This window comes from Procambarus clarkii, chromosome 10 (genome assembly GCF_040958095.1).
Source record: "Procambarus clarkii isolate CNS0578487 chromosome 10, FALCON_Pclarkii_2.0, whole genome shotgun sequence".
NCBI classification, from domain to species: Eukaryota; Metazoa; Arthropoda; class Malacostraca; order Decapoda; family Cambaridae; genus Procambarus; species Procambarus clarkii.
The window spans coordinates 45,542,560-45,567,336 of NC_091159.1; the positions used below are offsets into that span (position 1 = coordinate 45,542,560).

The 24,777-nt window shown below is 36.8% G+C and overlaps 2 protein-coding genes across 30 annotated transcripts in view; both read left to right on the forward strand.

The window, feature by feature from the left end:
- LOC123773585 (serine/arginine-rich splicing factor 3) overlaps positions 1–2,378 on the forward strand; it is a 28,777-nt gene extending 26,399 nt beyond the window's left edge. For all 5 annotated transcript variants that reach the window (XR_011228009.1, XR_011228011.1, XR_011228010.1 and 2 more), the window contains one exon: positions 1,839–2,378. The gene's annotated coding sequence lies outside the window, so the exon portion shown is untranslated. The remainder of the gene's footprint in view (positions 1–1,838) is intronic.
- Positions 2,379–9,414: 7,036 nt separating this feature from the next.
- LOC123774628 (RNA-binding protein 1) overlaps positions 9,415–24,777 on the forward strand; it is a 37,173-nt gene continuing 21,810 nt past the window's right edge. For 8 of the 25 annotated variants that reach the window (XR_011228014.1, XR_011228013.1, XR_006774970.2 and 5 more), the window contains exons 1-3: positions 9,417–9,554; positions 18,440–18,525; positions 21,009–21,183. Coding sequence is in view for 15 of the 25 variants with exons in the window: in XM_045769145.2 (XP_045625101.1) it covers positions 21,176–21,183 (8 nt within the window). In the remaining 10 variants the exon portion in view is untranslated. Of the gene's footprint in view, positions 9,559–9,684; positions 9,852–18,439; positions 18,526–21,008; positions 21,184–24,777 lie in introns of those variants that run through there. The other 17 variants (XR_006774971.2, XM_069321983.1, XM_069321982.1 and 14 more) reach the window with 9 other exon arrangements.

The window sequence follows — 24,777 nt, forward strand, 5'->3', positions numbered from 1 at the left end:
GACGGTCTCGCTTCATGTAGGTCGGCGTTCAATCCCCGACCGTCCGAGTGGTTGGGCATCATTCCTTCCCCTTGTCCCATCCCAAATTCTTATCCTAACCCCTTCAAGGGGATATGTAGTTGTAATGGCTTAGGGGCTTTTCCCCTGAAAATTTCCTTCCTCATATATACTTGCCTTACCTCCTTTTAATTTAAATGAGCTTTCTGTATTCGCTTTGTCTATTCCCCTCAGAATCTTGTATGTAGTGAACATATTACCCTGTTGTTTCTTCTCTCCTCTGAGGATGTGATGTGAGTTCTCTCAACATGTCCTTATAGCTAAGCCCTCTCAATTCTGGTGCTAATTTTGTTATAAACCTCTGTACTTTTTTTTTCACAAGATGGGGTCCATGTTGGTGCTGTATACTCAAGTAATGGCATACATAGGCAGTGTACTCACCTAGTTGTGCTTGCGGGGGTTGTGCTCTGGCTCTTTGGTCCCGCCTCTCAACTGTCAATCAACTGGTGTACAGATTCCTGAGCCTACTGGGCTCTATCATATCTACATTTGAAACTGTGTATGGAGTCAGCCTCCACCACATCACTGCCTAATGCTTTCCATCTGTTAACTACTCTGACACTGAAAATGTTCTTTCTAACGCCCCTATGGCTCATTTGGGTACTGAGTTTCCACCTGTGTAAATTTGCAAATGAAAAATTAATACACATACTCAGAGATAGTATGGTCTGCCCATGACAAAAAAAATGTCATGTTTTCTAAGTTTTCTGTTGGGTTATAACTACAAATTCGGTGTCAAAATATTTGCAAATAAATTCTCTTTAAGTGTAATGCAAAAAAATGTGTGTTTATAAGAGAATGTTTGTCTCAACTGAGGCCTCATGGGCAACCGGAAAACTCTGGTCGATTCACTCGTGCCCTAGATACTCTTCATCCACACAATAATGACGAGTTTCATAAGTTTTCACACTGGCTGATGCAAATAAAATAGCTTAGGAACTGGAAACCAAAGACATAGCAATCAGATGACGTGTTTTAGTATCATCGGAACATTTAATCTCTGAGTACGGATGATGCATTTGTGTCATTGGTAAAATGTGTGTTAATTAATGACACTGATCTATAATTTAGTGCTTCATTATTTGTCCTCTTTCTTGAGTACTAGAACTGCTTTTACCTTTTTTTTAAATTTCTGTTAGCTCTCCTGTTGTTAATGTAATGTTGAACACTATTGCTAATGGGTAACACAAGTTCCCTGCAACTTCCTTGGGTAACCATTGTAATATCTGGTCTGGTCCTACTGCTTTTGGTACGTCCAGTCCCTCCAAGTGTCTTCATTAACTTCAATTCTGTTTAGTGATGGGTATGTGTGTACGTGTGGCATTGACACTCAAATGGTGCAGGCATTCTTCGGTGGCATCTACTGATGCTGATAACTTGTTGATTAAAAACTTTAAAATTATAAAAAATACTATGCCTATTAACATGAGATTCATAAAGAAAAATTCCTGTGTGTGTATACAGTATATACGATTTGTCCCAATTTTTTCTTATGAAGTGAGGAGTAGCAGTAGAGAATTAGAGTCTAATTTCTGTTACTACCAACCATTAATCCCTCAGTCACAGCATCAATATTGAATATTTCGATATAAACAATCTGGGGATACCTTTCTATCAACTATAATAAAAAAATGTAACCTGTCTTGTATTACTCTTGTTTAACTAAAATTACTGTAATTGTGAATTCCATGACAGTTTTGTCATTCTTTCCTAATGCATAATTATTATACTTCAATATACATTGTCATATGCACACTGACAAAATTTAAATTTTCTTACAGATGCAAATCAAGATGAAGGCAGTAGTGTCTTCAGAGTGTGTGGAATTTATAACTTGAGGCTGCTGTATGAAGAGGGCGCTTGTGAAGTAGCTACCTCGGACATAAGATATTTTCTCACCATGTCTAGCTATGAGAAATGTACGATCACTCATTGAGATTGACAATAACGTTTGTCAATTCACAGAGTTCATAAAACCTGATTTCATTTTATAAATGTATAATTCTTGGTTTATCACTTTCAAGTTATGACACTTGACTGTTCGGAAAAAGATCACTTGGATCCTATGTATTGTGATCGTTACATGTTTATATTCATTCGATTTCCATACACCCAGTAGGATTCATGTTACTTTTCATTTTAGGGTTATCTAGTTTTTATAAGGTTGTGTGAATGGATGAATGTCACAGTATGCCATACCTTTCACAGACAATTCCATAAAGCTAAAAATTATATCATTTGTAAATTGTGGTAGTACAAATTAAAATGAAAGGTATGGATTGTTTTTAAGTTTTTGTGAACAATGAAGTTCCACAGTTCTTCATCTTGTTTTATTACAAACCCAGATTTGACTGGAGCAAATGTTTTACCATGTGTGTGACTTACAAATAAATACTTGAATAAAAATTAAACCTCCACTATGTATGAACTCCAACACAAAAGGCAATATATTAAATCATTCATTATTCCAATATATTGAGAACACATTTTAAAATAAATATTGGCATTTCATATAGGATTTTAGTGTGATTAGTTTGGAAGTAGCTTTTTAATATATATTTCCTTGATGCGACCAATGTGGGGCTAGTCTTTAGCAAAATAGGTATATTTGTAACCAGGGACCAGAATAATCAATAAAATTAGTGATGAACTTTAGAACTTGACTGGCCTTGAGACCTAGCCTGGGAAGGTGTCGAATTTTGAAAAGTGTGAGCATAAATAATCGACTGATACTGTTGAGGGACTTATGGACAGGCAGATCCATGCAAGAGGTTATTCCAATATAAACAAAACCTTTAACATTTTAATGAAGTGTTGAAAGGTGAAAATTATGCAATGCAAAGTGCATGTACTTCACCTTGGAAAGTGAAAATAAAAGTCTGAGATCAATAAAAGCTCCACAAACTGCTCATGAAAGATTGAAGATCAAGGGTGCAAGAACAACACAGTATATTCCAAAAAATGACTAGCGGTTAACAAGAAAGTAAAGTGCTTGAATTGTGAAAGTAAATTCTTGAATTGGCAAAAAGTGTAACTGAGAAATTGAGTGCTCCTTAATAAGCTAATACCAGTACATGTACCTGAAATATCAATGACTTAATAATCTTGCATTGCAATGCTACATAAGCCTTCCCAGCTTGGTGCCTTCTTTTGATAATTACTTACTTGCATTGCAAGCAAGGTTATGTAAGTTAATGCAAAAAAATTACTGACTGCAAGAATGTATTCTAGTACAGTGTGTCTAGCATTTTCTCCATGATTGAGTACGCTGACAAAAAACAATTAGAATACTCATAAAATATATTATTCTAAACATTTCAAACAATAGTCTGGCTACATTGTTATAAAAAGCACATACGTGGCCCTTCCCCAACACACTATGGTCAGCAAACTGCACATTACAGTATTATATAAAATAATTAGGGTTATAGATTGATCCCTTTCTCCTAGTAGTAGAATTCCAGGACTATAATTTTTTAAAAGTATAGTACAAGTTCATTCTACATTGTCAATACTGTAGTTGCACCTTCAGAAAATTGGACTTTAATTTAGGTATGGATTCCACTTATTTATGCATCACTGACAACATTTCAATCTTGAATAATATTAATCGTGAAGAACTGAAGACAACGAGTCATAATAACGTGGATGAAAAAATGATGTCTAAACCGCACATCAGAAAATGAAGAAACTACAACATTTCGGCCTGCTGACTATTATCAAGTCGATTACACAACTTAATGCCCCAGGACAGACCAAAATGTAGCGTTTCGGGCAGATGTAATGTAGTTTCTTTGCTTTCTGATGTGAAGGATTGAACTTTGGTACTGAATTATTTAAGGATTTTATGCTCTTTAAAATCCTTTCTCGTGGGCCTTTTTTCAGCCTCCATGCTGAAAATGGAGCTTTAGTTTTTGACATTGCTCATTAGAACTATAATTAGATCTCTACCATGCAGCAGAGTGCTGAAGAAAAGAACCTAGGAGCTAGGATCCCCTAGTCATTGAAAGTTGCACAAGTGGGAGCTTTAATAAAAAATTGCCAACAAAACCTTAGTAATAGTCAAACTAACCTTTGACTGTACAAGGAAAACAAAGTGGTTATTGACCACTTTGTTATTGTTATTGACAGATCAACACAGACAAAAAATCATCCCAGAACTAATTCAACTCTCATATCTGGAATGGTTGAGGGCCACACACTGCAAACCAGACAAGATTGGGCTGATTGCATCGAGACTTATGATGCATATGATAAATATCCTGCAATATATTAAAATAATGAAGTTGCGGGATATTTATCTAAGACTTTCTTTAAATATTCAAATGTAATGCATACAGGGGGGGGGGTTATCTTGAGATGTATAAAATATAAATAATTAGGGTTAATTAGGGGCAACATACCCATGGAATTGCCTGCCTGCAGAAGCTGTAAATGCCAAGGCATTAATCACTTCAGTTTAAAATCCAGATTGAAAAAAATTTCAAGAACAATTGGAGTTACCTTTAACAAGTTGCCAGTTTCTTGTTCTCACTGAGGTTACTAGAGAGATAGTGGGCCTTGGGTAAATGTGATCAGTACTCTACAAGGCTACACCCATTAGCTTTTACACATTTATACTGTATAACATAAGTTTTAACTAATGATAATGTTCCAAACCTCTATCAATGTTTTAATACATTCCTTCTATTATTACAACAAATTGCTAAGTCCCAGTAATAAAATTCTGTAAAGCTTTAACATACAAAGTTAAATCTTATATACATCCTACCATATTAAAGCAACTTTACCCAAGCATTTTAGTAAATAAGCAAGATTTATTACCTTCAAGTTCAAGTATGTTTATTGAGACAAGAAAAAAATACATCTCAAAGGGATGGAGTAGCTTAGGCTATTTCTACCCTCCTCTACTTCAAGTCCCTCAAGGCGCACACAAATTCAGTGAGTACAAATACACAAATCACAATACAAGAATCCCATTTAACATTGCAGGTTAATATAGGAAGCACAGCATATAAGTGTTACACTCTTAGGGCAAAATTCTTGTAGCTCCTAAGTATTCTGTCTATCATACCATTATCACACATCCAAGCAATTTGATGTGGTACACTACTTATTTCCTTATTTTTATAGTTATCAATAAGTTGACACTAATACATAATGTTCTAAGGTGTGGGCGTGCGGCATACTGCATAATTTACACTCCTTATCTTTTTCACCGACATCAACATATTAGGATACAAATATATTGCCAGATATATTTGTATCCTAATCTTAATCTCATGTAAATTGAATCCTTCCAAGTAGACTTTCCTCTATCATAGGTGAAGAACGAATTTGTATTTATCACTGAATAATTCTTAAATGTGTTACTACTGTCCACCATTGCCATTCTCTATCATTTCGTCACCCTCTTGGCTCATCTTGATTCTTGTTTTAATTTGTTTCAAAGTTATCTGACATACAACATCAATAAGAGTTTTTTCCGTGGCTCTCTTCGCTATTTCATCAACTACCTCATTCAACAGTATTCCCACCTGTGAAGGATCCACATGAATCTTACTTTATACCCAGTTTTTTCTAATTTCTTAACATCTCTCTACACTCTATCACAATATTTTGGTAAACTGGGCGTCACTATTTAAAGATTCTAACGCTCCTCTACTGTCAATAAAAGCAGGCATTTTTACCACATTAGACAACTTCCTGTAATCCTGCTAATACACCTTGGAATTCAGCCTGCGTTGAAGAGACATTGTAAGTTAAGCGGCGTCCAATAACAGTATCTACAGTGCCGATGTCAGTGTACTCCCTGATCAAGACTCCACATCCTGCCTTCCCATCCCTAGCTACTGACCCATCACAATATACATGTAGAGTGTTTTCTGTAGGGAATTTTCTAATTATACAATCATATGTTGCCCTCAGCTCTCCTATCTCATACATACTTTTTTTCTTTTGCAAGGGAATAATTACTACATTTATGTTACAATCCTCCCATGGTGGTATGAATTGTCTCATAGGCAGAGCAATACATTCTGTAATAACATCATACTTCATAACATTAGAACATAAGTTACTCATATATGCTCTCTTCTTTATCATACATTGTTCATTACTTCCCACCTTTTGTACTGAGAGGATTAATTCATTAGCTCCCCCACCTATCATTAATCTAATGGCAGAGGCTACATTTATCTCTGAAATTCTATCCCCCAATACTCTTCAGATTCAACTCCATCCTCATTATCTCAATCATAGCATTTCCTGGGCATCCTAAGATAATTCTCATGGCTTCATTTTGTACCTTCTCCAACTTGTCCATCCTATCTTTACCAAAACAAGAAATGACAGGTGCAGCATAATCAATAATGGCTCTTACAGTACTCAAGTATATCATTCGTAGCACAGGGACTCCCACTCCCTTTCCACAGCATGCCAAGGCCTTCAGAGGTGGTTGTTGCTGTTTAAGATTCAGCTACTGGGAACAATACCTTGACTTTAGCAAAGCTTTTGATACAGTGCCACATGAAAGACTGATTAAAAAAAAAATAGAGTCTCATGGTATTGGGGGTGCTATATTAAGCTGGATTAGGGCATGGCTATACCAAAGGAAACAGAGAGTTAGTATAAATGGAATCAAGTCAGAGTGGGAAAATGTTGTAAGTGGAGTGCCTCAAGGCTCTGTCCTGGGACCTCTGTTGTTTATAATATATATAAATGATTTAGATTCAGGTTTGAGTAGCAACATTTGCAAATTTGCCGATGATACGAAAATCGGTAGGGAAATTAATTCGGAGGAGGACTCACTATCACTTCAAGTTGATCTAGATAGGGTTTTGAAATGGTCAAAGGATTGGCAGATGCAGTTTAATGCTGATAAATGTAAAGTTCTGAGGTTAGGTAATGATGATAGAGTTACAAGATACGAGCTAGATGGTGTTGTGATTGCGAAGTCGGATTGCGAAAGGGATCTGGGAGTTATGATTAGTAAGAATTTAAAACAAAAGGATCAATGCATAAATGTTCGTAATAAGGCAAATCGGACACTTGGATTTATTAATCGCAGCGTTAGTAACAAGACACCTGGTGTGGTTCTCAAGCTATATCTTGCTCTAGTTAGGCCCCATTTAGATTATGCAGTTCAGTTTTGGTCGCCATATTATAGAATGGATATAAATTCACTTGAACGTGTCCAGCGTAGGATGACTAAGTTAATTCCCCAAATTAGAAATCTTTCATATGAAGAAAGATTAACAAAGCTTAAGTTGCATTCACTGGAAAGGCGAAGAGTTAGGGGTGACATGATAGAGGTTTACAAGTGGATGAATGGACATAACCGGGGGGATATTAATAGGGTATTAAAAGTATCAACACAGGACAGAACACGAAACAATGGATATAAATTGGATAAGTTTAGATTTAGGAAAGACTTGGGTAAATACTGGTTCAGTAACAGGGTTGTTGATTTGTGGAACCAATTGCCGCGTAACATTGTGGAGGTGGGGTCCCTCGATTGTTTCAAGCACGGGTTGGACAAGTATATGAGTGGGATTGGGTGGTTATAGAATAGGAGCTGCCTCGTATGGGCCAATAGGCCTTCTGCAGTTACCTTTGTTCTTATGTTCTTATGTTCTTAACAAAAAGTTCCAAGTAGCACGGGCTATGGTGAGCCCGTAGTGGACTTACCTGGCACAGGAGCGGGGCTGTAACTTGCAGAGGTTGTAATCTCTTCCGACATTGACCCAACAGTCGGTTCATCTCTGCTTCCAAACTCTCATTGGTATATCCAACATATATGCCTAAATAGTTATATATATTAACGCTCTCTATATTTTTACCGTTTATTTTCAGTATAATGGGCCTCCGACTTTTACATTCAAACTTAGTTTTGTCTTCATTAACCGCCAGTCCCATTTGGTGACACAAATTTCCGAAATTATCCAACACCGTTTGAATCTTTGAAATATCTTTGCCCTGAAATAAAGTATCATTGGCATATATGATCGGAATTACCTCATTTGAGTATCTCTCAGATGCTATCATATTCATTATAGTATATTAGAAAGGGTGGGACTCAACACTGACAACACACTCCTTGAGGTGTGCCGAGTTCAGATCTCACACCTGACATACAACCTTGAAGCAAGTATTTGCTTCTTGCATTGTCAAGACAACTGCACCCGTGGGGCGGTGTAATGAACCATCAGTGTATATGATTTGAGAGAGAGAGAGAGAGAGAGAGAGAGAGAGAGAGAGAGAGAGAGAGAGAGAGAGAGAGAGAGAGAGAGAGAGAGAGAGAGAGAGAGAGAATGCTCTCTGGACAGAGCATCAATATGGCTTAAGACATTGAGCTTTGCTTCAAGACGAAGCTTGGGCTGATCTCTAATTTGCTTCTTGGGTGGAAAGGGAGGGATTAAAATTGGAAAGCGTTTAGTCTCTTTATACAGGAAAGTGCCGTTGTTGTCTCTCTTGGTACAAATTATAAATCTGATACATTCTGAGTTCAGTTTCAGTTTTAGTTATCCATTTGGAAGAATGTTGATCTTCAATAAAGAAATTCTGGAGGGCTTCTGTGCAAGGGTTAGGATGAGCTAGCCTAAGCATTTTTATACCAATTTGACAGTTAATTTCAGTAACACGATTAACGACGCTCGGAATATTAAGTTCATTTCTCATGTTACGTATCTTTGTGGTATGAGGGCACCCCAAAGATTTTCTTCAAGGCTTCGTTCTGCAATTTTTCAAGCCCTCTAAGCTTTCTTTCAGGCATCAAAGCAAGCAAAGGTGCAGCATAATCCACTAAAGCTCTAATGTAACAGTTTGGTTTCCACCTTGTTCTACCAACTGAACCATTCGACTTTTCATTCATCCATTTAGGAATATATTGAAAACTTCTGTAGGGAAATGTGATAGGTATCATCATAGGTATCAGGTATCGGGATAGGATAGGTAACAAAAATCATTCCAGAGCTAAGTCATCTCTCGTATCATGAACGGCAGAGGCCCACAGGGCTAACATCACTGTAAATCAGGCATGACAGGGCGGATCTCATAGCCACTAGCATTAGTGTCCTTCAGGTAACGCATAAGTGTCCTTCAGGTAAATTCAGGTATAGAAGGAGTGTGGGAAGAAGCTTTGGGAAGCATGGGAAGCCGAAACGCTTTGCGTAATAGTGACTTTAGGCCTTGTATGTACTAGCTCTATCTATAAATTCATTAATATCTGTATCACCCCTTGTATGTATGTACTTTACCTAAATAAATATTTGAATTTAAAGCGTTATGAGAGATGGGTAGTGGTGGTGAGCGCCATCTATGAGTGGTGAGGAGAGGTGTGTGGGGGTTGCCAGGGGTTGCCGGGGGCTAGGTGGTGAGGGAGGCCTGGCCGCCAGCGTCACCCCGCGCCTCACCCGACCAAGCCACCGCCGCCTGCACCCCCGCCGCAGCTCTCTCTACATCCAGTATTTTAGCGACAAAGTGCATGTTCCCATCAGGTAAGTGTCTTCAGGAGTTGGCGTAATGTGTGGGGAGTGTGGCGGAGTGCCTCAGAGGGTCAATAAGACGGTGGTTGGAGGTATTGTGTGAGGCGAGGACGGGGTGGCAGGTATTGGGGCCGAGGGCGGCCAGGCGGCCATTACGGTACGCAGCACCTCCTTCATCACCTCTTGGCCTTCACAACTCTTCCATCTCCCGCCCTTTAACTTTGATGTATCTGTCCAGACCCTTTGCTAATTTAGTTTATTTTTGCGTGTCGTTCCTGTGTTTTGTTAACTTTGGAAGAGTTTTTCCTGGTAAGTTTTTGGGTTAATATGGAAACGACGCCATGCCCGCCTCGTTATTTTTTCATCAGTAATCCTTGAGAGAGAGAGAGAGCGAGCTTTTTAGCAGTTTTTAGTGAAGTATATCGAGGTTCTATTTTTATTTACAGCAGGTTTATGTGCTGGCGGTTGTGTATGTAGGTGGTGGTGGTAGAGTTGTGAGAGGAGGCAGGAGCGTGCAGGAGACACTTTCGCCTCACAAAATGGACTCCTGCCTCCCTCCCTGCCTCCTGCCTCGTCTGGTCACTGGATCTAACAACTTGTCGAGGGACTGGGAGGGTTTAGCTCGGCTCATTGTCCTCGTGAAGGCATGTTTCTATATAGACTGTAGAGAGGTGTGAGGGGCCTTTGTTCACAAAAGCCAATACAGATATATACGTGTGAAAGTATATTCGGTCATAATTGTATTCATAAGTTCGATTTGGTGGCCGTTATCTTGATAGTTGTTAGTATGTAATATTCCTTTTATGAAAAATAAAACATACTGAGACGGTGGCAGAGACTACTGCTGCATTTTGCAGTTTATAATTTTTTAATTTTGGTACTGTATTTAATGTTGGTGAATACATACGTAATGCCTATCCTTAAGTTTTTTTTTTTTTTTTCTTAACGCTTAGGTTAGATATATTTCCATTAGTGGCAGAACTTGTGAATGGCAATACTGCCCCATGATATTTTGTGGAACTTAGTACATCAGTGTAGGCTACACAGGGATTTTGAGACCCTGTGTATTACTTGTGTGTCCACTAAACTATCTACGAGCCTCATGGACCAAGCTCTCACAAGTTGAGCCCAGCCACAGTCTGGGATTGGGGAGAAGAACTTGTACAACCTAATCCATGTACAGTTGAGGTACATTTGGCACCGACCAACAAAGCAACAATAATGTAGGCAATGAACTAGGCACTAGTGATCATATATTTCATTTAGTATCTGGAAGATGTTGCAATTTATGACTTGCAGTCACTTTCAATCCCAGGCCACATGGAGTGGCTGGACGTGGAAGTTGGCACAAGCCTGATAGGGGATATTCTTCAGTTCACAATGTATAGATTTTATAAATATTGTCAAATTAGCACATTAATATATCATAAGCAGGCAAATTAGGTCAGATAATGAAACAAAAAAGTCATTAATATAGCTGAAAATGAGAGGCCCAGCCAACACTTATTAAATTGATGTTTTGGCCCATCCTGAACCATCTTTAGTTGTGTGAAGAAATCAATATGCAAGGTAAAAATGTGTTGGAAGCCAAGAAGGTTGAAGTACTGTATTCCATAGGAGTTATGAGTGAAGAAAACTGTAAAGCCCTAATGGCGAAGAATGAGGGGAAAAAGAGACGAGCTAAATAAGATAAGAAAAGAGCTATGGAGAGCAGGATTTTGTTCAAGGATCGAGGAAAACTCCATTACATCTACATAGACTAACCATATCTTTATTTGAATCATACAGGGAAAACCCAGGCATTAATTATATAAACTGTCATATGACAATAACAACATTCATCTAGTAACTAATAATAGTATTTATTAGTAACTAATGAGAGCAGGATTTTGTTTCAAGGATAAAGGAAAATGCTATTACATCTACGTATTTATTATATCCTTGTTTGCATCGTTACACCCAGAGAATAATTAGTCATTTGACTAACTGCATTATCCTGTGACTCGGCTTATGACGATCGCTGCCTATCTTGAGATGATTTCGGGGCTTTTAGTGTCCCCGCGGCCCGGTCTTTGACCAGGCCTCCACCCCCAGGAAGCAGCCCGTGACAGCTGACTAACACCCAGGTACCTATTTTACTGCTAGGTAACAGGGACATAGGGTGAAAGAAACTTTGTCAGAAACTTTGTCTATTGTTTCTCGCCGGCGCCTGGGATCGAACCCAGGATCACAAGTCCAGTGTGCTGTCCCCTCGGCCGACCGGCTCCCTGTTAAGTGACGGCCTAAGGGTTAAGTGATGTATGGAGTAACGTGGACTTGTAATTACCTAAGTTTAGTTACAGGATGAGCTACGCTTGTGTCCCTTCTTCCCAGTACTGTGGTATAACGCTTTGAAACTACAGTATAAACCGTTTTGGCCTCCCATCACCTCACTTAGCTCGCTCTAACCGTCTACGAATGTTTACAAAAGAAAACTTTTAATGTTTTTTTTGGCACCTTTGTTTCCTTAGCTTATCTGTGTCCTCTTGTATGTGATGTTGCTAGTTTCAGGAATTCTTTTGAATTTGGTAGATTCCTGTTAGTATTTTGTATGTGGTGATCACATCACATTTTCTTTATCTTCTAGTTTTGGCATGTTAATGTCTGTCTCCTCGTAACTCTTGTGTGTTTGTTCCGGAAGCTATTTTGTTGCATGCCGCTGCACCTTTTCCAGTTACTTTGTGCTTGAAATTGTCACCATACAACTGCTGCATATTCCAATTTTGGTCTCACAAAAGTCATGAACAATTTTAGTATTTCACCATCCATATACTAATTAAAACCAAGTCTGAAGTTGGAAAGCGACGCACTCTCCTCACTATTTTGTTCCTCTTGCAAGCACTTACTATCCAAAACCACCCGTAGTCTCGTTCTTTATTCTGTAATTCCTTTCCCCGTAATTTGCAAGATATGTGTGGTCTATTTTCTCCAATTCCACATTCCATAACATGGCATTTATTCATATTGAATTCCCTTTGCCACTGCGCTCCAAGCAGTTACTTTATCTAGACCGATTTGAAGGGCATTGCAATCGTCTGTGCCTCGTATCTTCCCCAATATCTTGGCATCATCCACAAACCTGTTTAAATAATTCTGTATTCCTTTTGGTAGCTTCTTTACATAAACAATGTACATTACTGGTGCAAGAACTGAGGTACTCCACTAGTAACACTCCTCCAGTCAGATACATTGTTACTGATTATCGCCCTCATCTGTCGGTTAGAATGTTTTCCATCAATGTCAGAAGTCTCCATCACTAGCATGTTCCAGTTTCCAGAACAGCCTCTTGTGTAGGACTCTGTCAAAAGCCTTTCCAGATACAGATAGGTCCAGATAGTCAGCCTGACTACCTCTTTACTGTACAGTATTGTCATAAAAACTAAGTAGAATTGTTACACAGGATCTTCTGTTCGAAAACCATACCGTTTGTCCGTTCTCATTACTCTAGGGGTTCAACTCAAAAGGCTACAACTATTGTTTCTAGTGTTTTGACTACCACACTTGTTAATAAGGGTCTATAAATTAGAGGTTTTCTCGACTATTGTTTTCATAGATTAAATTTGGCATTGGCTCGGTGTTTCATGGGGGGGTTTGTGCTATTTTTGGGCTAAATATGCAAGTTGCATTTTAACTTGTTTTAGATCATTACATTTTTACAATATTTTATATCATTACATTTTTACAATTTGTTATGCCTGTATTGAGTGCTGTTAGGAAAAAATAGCCATGGCAAATTTTGAATGGTAGGGGAAGGGAGAGTAGGAAGTCACAAATGTGATTGTTTTTAGAAAGTGTAACTTTAAAAGTATTTGAAAAACAAACTTTACTCAAAGTATTTGAAAAATACTCTCACTAATTAGGTTCCTAAACGACCAGTAGTGCTGATCTATTTTGAGCACCAAATATAAATTGGGTTAATCTGTTAGACCCCAAAAATGCAAATAACACGTTTGCTTCAATTTATCTCAGTTTACCTGTACTTAAGAGTTGATGGCACATGTGGAAGGTAAAGAGAGAGAGAGGTTGTTGTTTGGCATGGGAGTTCCCTACTCTATTAAAAAAAAAATGGGTAATTGTTTGAGGTCCTTTACCTTTCGTCATTTTCCAGTTTCCTCTTGACTTACTGGATGCTTTTCTTAAAAGAAAGCCCATCCGGTGATATTTGTTTTTGCCTACATTTTAATGTTTTTAAGAGATATACCATTGTCATTCAAAAAGGTTAATAACATGGGTTGCCATTGTTTTTGTTAGGATATTTTTCAAGAAAATGTTGCTCCTCCACTTTGATCACATTTTTTATTAAATAACTATGCATACTAAACTCTAGCAAGAACACACGCCGAGATCATTTTTATATTTTGCAGTTTTTTCATCTCTTATTGTTCTAATTTCCTTTTCATTTGGCTCTTACTAGTAACTTTTTAGGCATCATGACTGATTTACACTGAGAACACAAAATATCCAAGAAAACACAATGTTTACAAAGTAGTTTAGTGGGGTTGTGCACTGGACGATGTTGCTGGGAAACTGACTCGTCTGTTACACGTTAAAGTGCTGCACAAACTTTCGAATAGCGTTAGTTCTGAAATTTTTTGTTAGAAGTTAAACGAAGTGTCCAAGTTCCTCTGTATAAAGAAAATGGATTGTATATTAAAATTAAATTAAACAAATGCGATATTAAATGAAATAATAGTAAATTAGTGCATTGAACTATACAAACAATAATAGTTTGTATAGATTGTAGTTTGATTATATTGTAACGGTGAAATTTGAAATGCATTGAGTTAGTAGATAGTTTTGCAACATGGGAGTATATGGATGGATCACTTGCTTAACAGGTGATACACATCAAAATTCCTGGCTTGGTCTTCTGCTAGAAATAAAGACCACTTCTGTAGATGCTGAATCCCCTCGAGGTATAGGTTACAACAAGGAAACATTTAAATTGCTGGTGTGTGCACTTGTTAGTCAGTGACCTAACCTGAGAATGCTGGTCCTTCTGACATTTGTGTACTCTAGCTGGTTTGAGTATCGGTAAATTACAATACAATATCTAATTTTAAATAATTATTTGATTATATTGTAATTTCACCAACTACTACTGGTATTACTTCCTATTTGTATTCATACGTGAGGGAGGGCTAGTTTTGTTTACAGTAGGCTATAGAATGCAATGTGCAGAACAGTTTTCTCTGGAGTAGGTGGTGAAATCAGCTGCCTTTTATGCCCTTTACAATTTTTTATTTTAGTCCATCTTACCAGTGATTATCCTACTTGTGATGGTTTTGGGAATAATTTTGTATGTCATAACCAGGCCTTGTCTTGTTCAAATTTTCATATGTTGAAAATTTATTTCTTGCTCCTAAGTATTAAAAATTTCTCAATTTAATAACTGGATTGGGTACTGTACCTGCTCAGTGCCTCTAAATTCATCGTAAGTTTGGGCAGACTCCAGGTTGTGTAACATTTAAGCATATTGTGATCCATCCATTGATTTTCTCAGATGTCAGATTACAGTACAGTACAGTATTACGATTTCATCGTGTATGTTTCTTCTATTGTGGTGAATGGTTTTAAGATTTGACATTACTGTAGTTCCACTTTTATACTAGATATATTTAATATCATCAGTACACATAGTTAAATATGCACTAGTTTTAGATATTAGTTTTGTATAGTAAAGGAGTTAGTAGCTGTCATAAGTTTGGTATCTAATTCCATGGAACAAAAGAACTGGTAAACCTAACACTGAAATCTTATGAAACTTCATATTGTAATGTGTAGTATCCCTAAATTAGCACCATAAATGTTAATTACACATGTATGATTGGGTATGCATATGATTAATGGCAAATTAATAGCTACAGTATTAAAAATGAACTGTGGCTTAGAAATACGGCACATTGACTAAAGCCATTGCGTTGAACATGGTTTAACAATCATAAATTTTGAGAGATTATAAGGGAGTAGGGAATTGAAAGCAGATAAATTGAGAAGATTGCTGCTTATGATTTCAGATTAATAATATGGGAATTTGGGGCAGTGTTTAAAAAAAGGGAGAATAATAATTTGGGAGGATTATGGAAGTTAGAAACTATAATATGGTACATTTTGTGACAAGGTTTTGAATGAGTAGCCTATGCAGTTAAAGTAAATCTAAAACCAAGCTGATAAAATAATCTACATAAATGTGGCATTTAGTGGAGGGTGTGTTTGTGAATTGTATGGAAGCTGTGGAACCAACTGATGCAAGTGCATCATTTTTGCCAGTGACCTGTGGCACTGGTCATTGGCCAGGTTGCATGACAAGTGACAAAAACCTTCCAGTGTACTGATTGTCTAGTGGAAATCATTTCTGAGGACTAGCAAGAACCTTAAGTTACTATATTCAAATAATTTTGAGCTTTCTGGGTCCCTGATTATCATTGAAGTTGTACAGTTTTACATTTGTAAAATTCTATGGCATTGACACTCTTAATATCAAACAATACAAAAATAATTACTTTTCAGAATGGCAATGAAGAGCACAGTTGCTGGTAATTCTTAAATTGATTATTAATTTATATTCACGAAGGTGAAGGAAAGACCCAATACATGTGCAAGTGTATTAAAAAACGAATTTTTGGATGTAACCTACATCCTTTTCCAAGGTGCTGTATTCGATGTTCTGAAAAAGATTCTGGGAGTTTGCGTTCACTTGGCATCCATCATTAGATGATGTGATTGTTTACCTGGGACTTGCCAAGTGATGTCCAAGTTTCAGACTACTGTTCATTTATGCTGGTTTCTGGGAACTGTGGGGCAGGGTTCTGCAGACTCGCTATCCCTATGCTGAACATTACAAGGTTTGTGCTTATGTGAATTAATGAGGAGTTAGTTTTGTTTCTGTAAGAATACAGTACAGTACTTTTATGGTTAATTGGGTTTAATTTTAGTAAGATTTATTTCCTTTTACTGCCTCCATAGAATCTACTCCCTTTTTATTAGATGTCTTTGATATTTGAGCAGTTGTATAGAGTTCTGTAATTAAAATTCAAATATGCTAAGTATCAGAGGTGCATAATAGTAATTACAGTATTATAAACAGTAAAGAAAAATAAATCTTTTAATAAAATAGATCTGATTAACTAATAATATTCTTATGGAAGCAAAACTAAACCCTCATTAATTCATGCAAGCACAAACCTTGTCCAGTGTAGGGATAGTCTGCAGAACCTTAACCACAATTCCCAGAAATCAGCATAAACAAACATTCTTCTGAAACTTTGACATCACTTGGCAAGTCCCTGGGAATCACAATCACGACATCTAATGATGTATGCTAAGTGAGGTGCTCCGCCAAATTTATAAATGCAAACTCCCTGAATCTCGTTCAGAACATTGAATACAGTACCTTGAGAAAGGATGTAGGTTACATCCAAAAATTTAATGTTTATTACACTTAAACACACTGGGTCTTTCACCTTCATTCAAGCACTATGGCATTTTAGTAAGTTTTTAAATTCATTCATTCCAATGCAACATATAATTCATGCTTTGCAAGTTTTATGGTAAATATTTAGGCCTAATAGTTTTATGGTAAATATGTATGCCTAATATAGTACAGTAATTTAAAGACATTATTTTTCTTGCATTTTACTTTTGAAGGGCTAATGGAGGAATTTTCATTGACGAACCTTGATATTAAATATTATATAAAAAATATTTATTGGAAAGGGCAAAGAAGTGATGTGGAACTAAGAGTTATTACTTTACGGTAATTATTATTATTACGGTTGAGAGTACTTTACGGTACAGTACACTAGATATAGGCCTGTGGGGTCTGCTTTTTGTATATTGGATGAAGTATTTTCTCCAGATGTGTGAGAGATTTTTAACCCTTGGACAGCGGCGATATAAAAATGATCATTCCTGCACATGTGTAAAAAAAACTAATTTAAATAATTTTTCATTATTGCATTATTTGTATGCAAAATGTAAGAAAAATGTGATAAGTGAATATTTACATTTTTACTGGGTGAAGCCACACTGAAAGGTTGTGTGGTGGCTGTGGTCTGGCATCTGTCAACACAAGATGCAGACTTTGCTGATGCTGAGGAATGCGAGACAACGCCCATATTCTTGAATGTTTCATTGATTATCCCTTGTTTCTCTTTATAAGATTGTGTGCTGGATAACTTGATAAATCCACACAATTCTCATAACATATGATAGTTCTAATTCATTGATTTACCTGGTATAGTTCATTGCAGCCATATAGAGTAATGAAAAACAAATATAATACTGTACATTGCTGTTGGGCTCTGGGCAATGACATATGGCTTAATTAGCACGATATGGGCAACAGTATAGAATGAAACAAAGGCATAAGCCACCAATGTGCCACCCACAGATGAATGAAGGCTCCTAGTACACGGTGCATGATATTCAGTTGATTGGTTTACCGGGCATAACTCGTCACAACCATACCGATGTGAAAACCACACGTTCATTGGTATACATACCATGTAATTATGATTGAATTTTGTTGTGATAACGATCACATAGTAAAATTGGTGACGATAACCGCATTCACATGGCAACGTAATCATGAAACTATAGCAGGCTTTTTTTGTAGGTCAAGGTAATCTCCATTGCATCCACATAGCTATTATTTCCTTATTTGTATCATACATGTGATACCCAGACAATAATGGTTTGAATCATCATATGGCGATAACCGCATTACCCCGTGAATCAACATGTGACGATAACTGCTGTCTAAGGGTTAACGATTTGTAGCTTTATCATGCCCTTACTACTGATATACAATAAGGTTCATCAATGCAAATGCCATTATTAATGTGAATGTCCTCCAGGGTGACGTCTCCCGGGCGATCAGTGCACAGGAAGGTATTAACCCCTTATGGGCTGCAGGAGTAGAAAAACTTGAAACTACACACAGGTAAGAGAGGAGGTTAAATAAATGGTCTTGGGTGTTTTGGGTATCTGGCATAAATGACTAATGAATGTTTTATAAGTACAAAACTCTAGTTTCTTGACATAAGTATCAAGTTAATGACAAGTAGATGACTGACAAAGGTCAAGTGAGTTTCTCCATATTTAATTCCTATGTTCTGTGTTCCTAAGTTTGTCAAATAACAGATCGTAGTCAAGGATGCTTGGAGGCTTTTAGTATTGGTAGTCTCGTGAGAAAATGAGGTTCAAAGAGGATTGGGATGTAAATTAAGCTATAATCTTAGCTAACTATTTATTGCACATTTGTGAGAATATTGTCCATAAGGTAGCTTATGGCTAGTAGGTGCCAGATCCATTTTTAGTGTGCAGGCATTATTATTAAACTGGATGGACAGTATAGGTTATATAATACTGTACTTTGCTGGTCATTTCTAAATTACTTTCAAAGTGAACTAAGGCATAGTGTTTCAACATGCAACACGTAAAGATTTTTTTATGTATCAATAGTTTTAACTTGTGCACATTACAGTACCATCTCTTTAAAAGTATTTGATTTTGGTCTATGGAACGGACTGTTTAATTGCATTACTGATGGTGTCGGTTAAATGCAAACTTCTATTTTGGTATGCACCAAAGAAGTGTAATCGTGTCCTATGCTGACACTGGGGATATGGGGCATAAACCATTATGACCAATCCTTTGGCTTTTGAACAAATAGTCCAGAAAACACATGACCACCAATGGTAATGGGGGTTGTCTTCCTGCTGATAGATAAGCACCACCATGCATTGTGCTGCAACGAAGATCCCCATTGTTACCGAGTCATGTAACTGGTTGCCAAACATTTTCCAAAAATGTCCCATTGTTAGGATAGTTACTCGTTTTCATTGCAGACATACTACACAATTTTTTAAATTAATGGTTATGTTCTTGTATATAATTTTTGTTACCTTGGCAGTTAAAGGTAGTCTATTAAACTTCAAACATTAAACGTCTTTGAACCCGAATATCTTGCCCTCCTGTTCAAAACGCGCTTGTTTTTATACCATGGCTGCCTAGGTCAATGAAACAGTAGTGGAGCATTCTCAACCTTGACAAAAATAAAAAGTTGAGAACTATGGTACTGAATTAGATGTTTATGGAGCACACTTGATTTCCAAGTTTGATTGTTGCTCCTAGCTTCTCTATTGCCTCAAAATGGCTGTAATGCTCTAGTTATATTTTTTTTGTTAACCTTAATTGTTCGATTGTTATTGATAAATGTTAATGTGCATTGGAAATGTCTGCAATATACCATACCAAGGAAATTTTTAAATTTCGGCTTGAAAATGCTAATAAATCTATTCTGTAAAACTTTGGAAGATTTCCATGTTGATCTTTCCTTAACTGCAGCAGGCATGTTACTCTGGCCTATATGCTAATTCTAAACTTGATGCTTTAACTTATAAATATGGTTATACTGTACTATACTGTATACATCTAATGACTGAAGGTTGTAAGGCTTCTTGAGGGAAATACACGGTAACTTTCTATATACTGTGCTGTTTAAGAATAAATCTATAAAATGCAGACCATTACTGTACTATAGCTAAATTAGTCCAGTTATGGGCTAGTGTCTCCTCATGCCTGGTTCATATGATATTCAGAACATGTCAACAGCCGAGCAAAAAAATTGAAAAGTTTGCATCATAATTAGAAAATGCTAAAAGTCACTTGAAAATGGACCAACATTAACTATTCTATAGATGGCAATTTAGGTCATTACTGTATTGAGTGCTGGCTGGCTGTTCAAAACCAGAAAATAGTGTAAAACTTTTAGATCTGAAATTGATTATACTTTTGAAGATTGGATCTTGTCAATGTGCATGTTTGTATTGAGCAGAATGAATAGGAGCTAGTGAAGTATTTTACACAAATAAGAGGCTTTGACTGAAATAAAATCATGCGTGATTATTCGTGCTTGCTTAAATATATTTATAATTATATAATTATTCACATAACATAAATACATGTATACACATGCACACACGCTACAGATCATAAACTGAGAAATTCAAATACCCTTTTCAGTACAGGTACGATGACTATCAACTACTTTTGGGAGTTGGGTAATTTATTTTAAACTTTAGAGGAGATTACCTAGCCTCCATCTGAAGTTGTGGTTCAATCTCGCCTGTAATGATTGTGTATTTGCAGTTACAGTGCACAATAATGTTTGAACTAAATTCAAACTGAAGTACTGTACAGTACTAGGTGGATTCATTCTGAGGTCTTGGATGTCCTAGTGACTAGTGTGCTGGATAGAAATTCCTCCAGACCCCAGTGTGAATTCTTCTAGTAAAATTATATAACTTTTAGTATACTATACTGTATATACACTTTTTTCTCCATTATTGAAAGCTATGTTCATATATATACATATATACCATTTATTTTAGTTTTTAAAAATATATATATATTGTTTTTCAGAAAGAAAGAGCTTACCTTGGCTGTGACAACTATTTTGCTTTCTTGGCACTCAAAGGCAGCTGTTTCTCTGACCCTGCTACAGATGAACAGATCATAAGCCTCAAGAGCTTTAAGATATCAAGTCATCCACCGTATACGGACTTGGCGTGAACAACAAGTAGTTCACTATGTCCACGTACGTTATGGATGGCTAAATGCCAACACCGTTGTCCGTTGTTTACATTCGTATGGGTCAGCTCAATTATTTGCAGTTTTTCGTCATGTCGCGTTCGTTCTATAGTTATCAACGTTTCTGTACAGTTTCTCACACTTGCCTATTGCCATTTTTATCTATATTGACTTGTTTGATCTTTTGGGAGTCTGCATCATGGTCGAAGTTTTTCTCTGGTACTACTGTACCTTGTAATTGCCCTCTACTAAAATGGTGCCCCTAAAATAGAACTTGTAAAATAAAATTAGCCTATCCTCGCCTAGACTAAGCCTCTGCCGAGAACCTTGTAAGCTGAAATTTGTTGTTGAATACTACTACATAAGTTATAACTTTAAAACGAAAGCTATGGCTTATCCGGTGAGAGCATTTGCCTTATTTTTCTGAACGTCGTCTCCCATTTTGATGCTCAGGTGCGAAATTTTAAGATGTTGTATAAATGCTAAAAAAAATGGCAATTAAATCTTGGTTTTGAATATTTTGTAAAAACAGTAGTACTTGTAATATTTTAAAAAAGCTTTGCTAATTTGAAGTGGGAAAAACTGTGAATTTGAGGTGTGCAGATTGCAAGATTAAACAAAATGCCAAGTATAACAAAACCTAGCTTAATTAGTATGACAGTAGTTTATTAGCCTTCCTCTCTCAAAATGGGTGACCATCTTGTACAGTACATCTCGCAATGCAATAAAACTATACAGTACAGAATTTTGACATTTTCTGACTTGGAATTTTTTGGAACTTGTGGTTAAACTTGCACTATATTCCAGTGGTGCAAGGAGACCCATTTTTTATCTATTTTGGGCCATTATTAAGCTTTAACTTGGTTTAACTTGGCAATGGGTCAGGATATCTTCACCTTTTTGTGTGTGCGGGGGGGAGGGGGGTTAGTGTTTTTCAGATCTGGTAGTGATTTTTTCTTTTTTTATAAATGTAGAAGCTATTTTGAAGTAAATGCAGCAAGGAGAGTGAAAGTCAATTGGAATAGATAAATGTGCGAGTGTGTGGTTAATATTTAGGAGTTTGAGTACATTAAAGGTTTCAAGTGATGTGATGAAATTGCTAATGTGAATATAATTGGTTTTGCTGGTGAGAAGAGCGGTGTAGAATCTAATGTGGCAGGAACTAGTTGTAGGTGAGTTGTAATAATTTGTTTACTTAAATTAATGTGGGGATTGAGTTTGCAGAATATGCCTTTTAAAAGGCATGGTAAAATATATTCCTAATATCACCTTCCTAACCGTATGTTATAGGATTAGGAAGGCAGAGAAATTGTTTATAAATTAATGGGGTAGTGTGAATTGCAAAAGCATTGGTGTTATAAGTATAGTACACTGGGGGGGGGGCAGGATAGTGATTGAGGAAGTGATTATATGGATTTGCATTTGAGCAGCTAGTGGAGAAGGCACAAGATAGATTGTAAGCGTACATGGGATTTATGCACCTGGAATAGTGACAGAGGAGACTGAAGATAGTGCATTTTGTAATGGTGTAGCATATAACTGGTGTGTATGGTGATTGTGTAATTTGATGTATAATTTTTGTATTAGCTGAAATGGGTTTTGCAGCCAAGACTCCATTCCTATGAGGGAACACATGCAAAAGTAAAGGCTTGGTTCTGAAAAGGCAAAGGAAACTAGAGAATATTATGAATGATGTGCTATAAATAGTTCATTAACTATAATGCCTAGAATGTATTAAAACTGAGATTTGTGCTTGACAACTTGAGAGTAGTCATGAGTCAGAAGGAAAGGTTAGGTTAAGAAAAAAGGGGAGGGGGGGATATGGAGCCAATAGTTCCATAACCACTCCATGCATGGAGTGGTTATGCATGGGTAGATGAGAGAGATGCTGGTGTTGTGGTATAATTTATTGCGACAAAATGCCCAAGTTGGTAAATTGCAAAATTCAGGATAGTACCAAGAGGTTTTGCTTGTTTGAATGAATGGATGAATATAAGGGCATGATATGTAAGTTAATTTGAAGGTATGAGGATGTAAGTGATGTGCATACTGTACTCTGCAAATGAGGAAGTGCGATGTGCAAAATAAGGATATAGTAGGAGTTTGAGGGTACTATACCTAGTCTATTAAAGCAGTCAGTTTCTTGTGTGGATGGATCTGATAATGTGGTGGTGCTGGTTCTCTTAGGGATATGTAACAAAAGTTATGGCAATTTTTAAATGCTTTCCTTTAAATATTTTCTTATGTTAGCTTTAACTTTATTCTGGATTTTTTCCTACCTCATGAAAGTGGGAATTGTTTTATTGAACTTTTTCAAAGGCATCGTTAAGAAAGTTGTAATTCTCTGCTTTGGTTGAAACTGGCGGATGGATACATCAAAGTTGGAAAGAGTAAAAGTGGGAGTCATAGGTCTGAAAAGTCACTAAAGCACAGTTGTATCTTAAGGTTTTCTTTATTGCCTTCTTTTGATAACATGGAACAATCCAAATATTACAATACAATCAATCACTCGCCTAATTTTCAGTCTCAATTTGCATGCAACCGTTTTCATTAGTAGCCAAGAAAGAATATATCGAATAATTACGTTTATTGCATCAGCATTATTAGAGATTCCTGTACTGTACTTGAGTATTAATTGTAATTGTGTTGTACCCATTCACCTCAATTTTATCCTGTGGACCACCTTTGAGATGGTTTTGGGAATCCTCTTCTTGGTTGACTGTAGCTAACTATCATGCAGCCCTTACAGGCAATGTTATCTTCAGTGAAACCTGCTCTCAACTTCATTCTTTTCTTCAGCAAGCTGACATCTCTTGAAGTTGCCATGTACTGTACTGTATAGTGTTTTTTCTCTAAATATACACGTACACTTGTAGAAACTGGACCCCATCTGCTCCTCCTTCCATTCCCCCCCCTCCAACCTTTTTCTTTTTTGTTGGCAGTTTTGAAAGTAACATTAACCTTAATAATAAGGGGAACTAGTATTTTATCTTAGGATTTTGCTAATTCCTATAGAGCTCCATCAATGCTTGCTTAGCCTTAAATTATTTTATAGTTAATAGATTTTAGATAAAGTAAAAGGAATATTATATAACAAGTTTAATATAATTTGTATAGGTAATTTTCGTATTACTAAATAAGTTGGCATAACGTTGAATAAGAGCCCATTACACACAGATCACACTAACGTGATGCATCAAATGAACAAATCTACAAGGGCTGTGGCGCGGATTCGAACCTGCATCCGGGAGCATCCCAGACACTCAGTCGATTCAGGCAGTGTCTGGGATGCTCCTGGACGCAGGTTCGAATCCTCGTCACGGCCCTTGTGGATTTGTTCAATAAGAGCCTATTTGTGGAATTGTACATGTATCAACCTTTGAGCCTATTCTGTAGGTTTGGATTTGACTGTGCATGGCTTGAATGAAAGTAGACAGTTTTCAAGTTTGCGTGCTAGATAGGTTTGAGTTCTGTAATTTGTAAATTATTTTTTAATGAGATGTAAGCTTTTTGCAGCTCTAGTAAATTAGGGCTTTACTTAATCTTAATTTTATAAAGAATGTCTTAAACCTGAAATATCAGGTCTGACAAGAGTTTCATC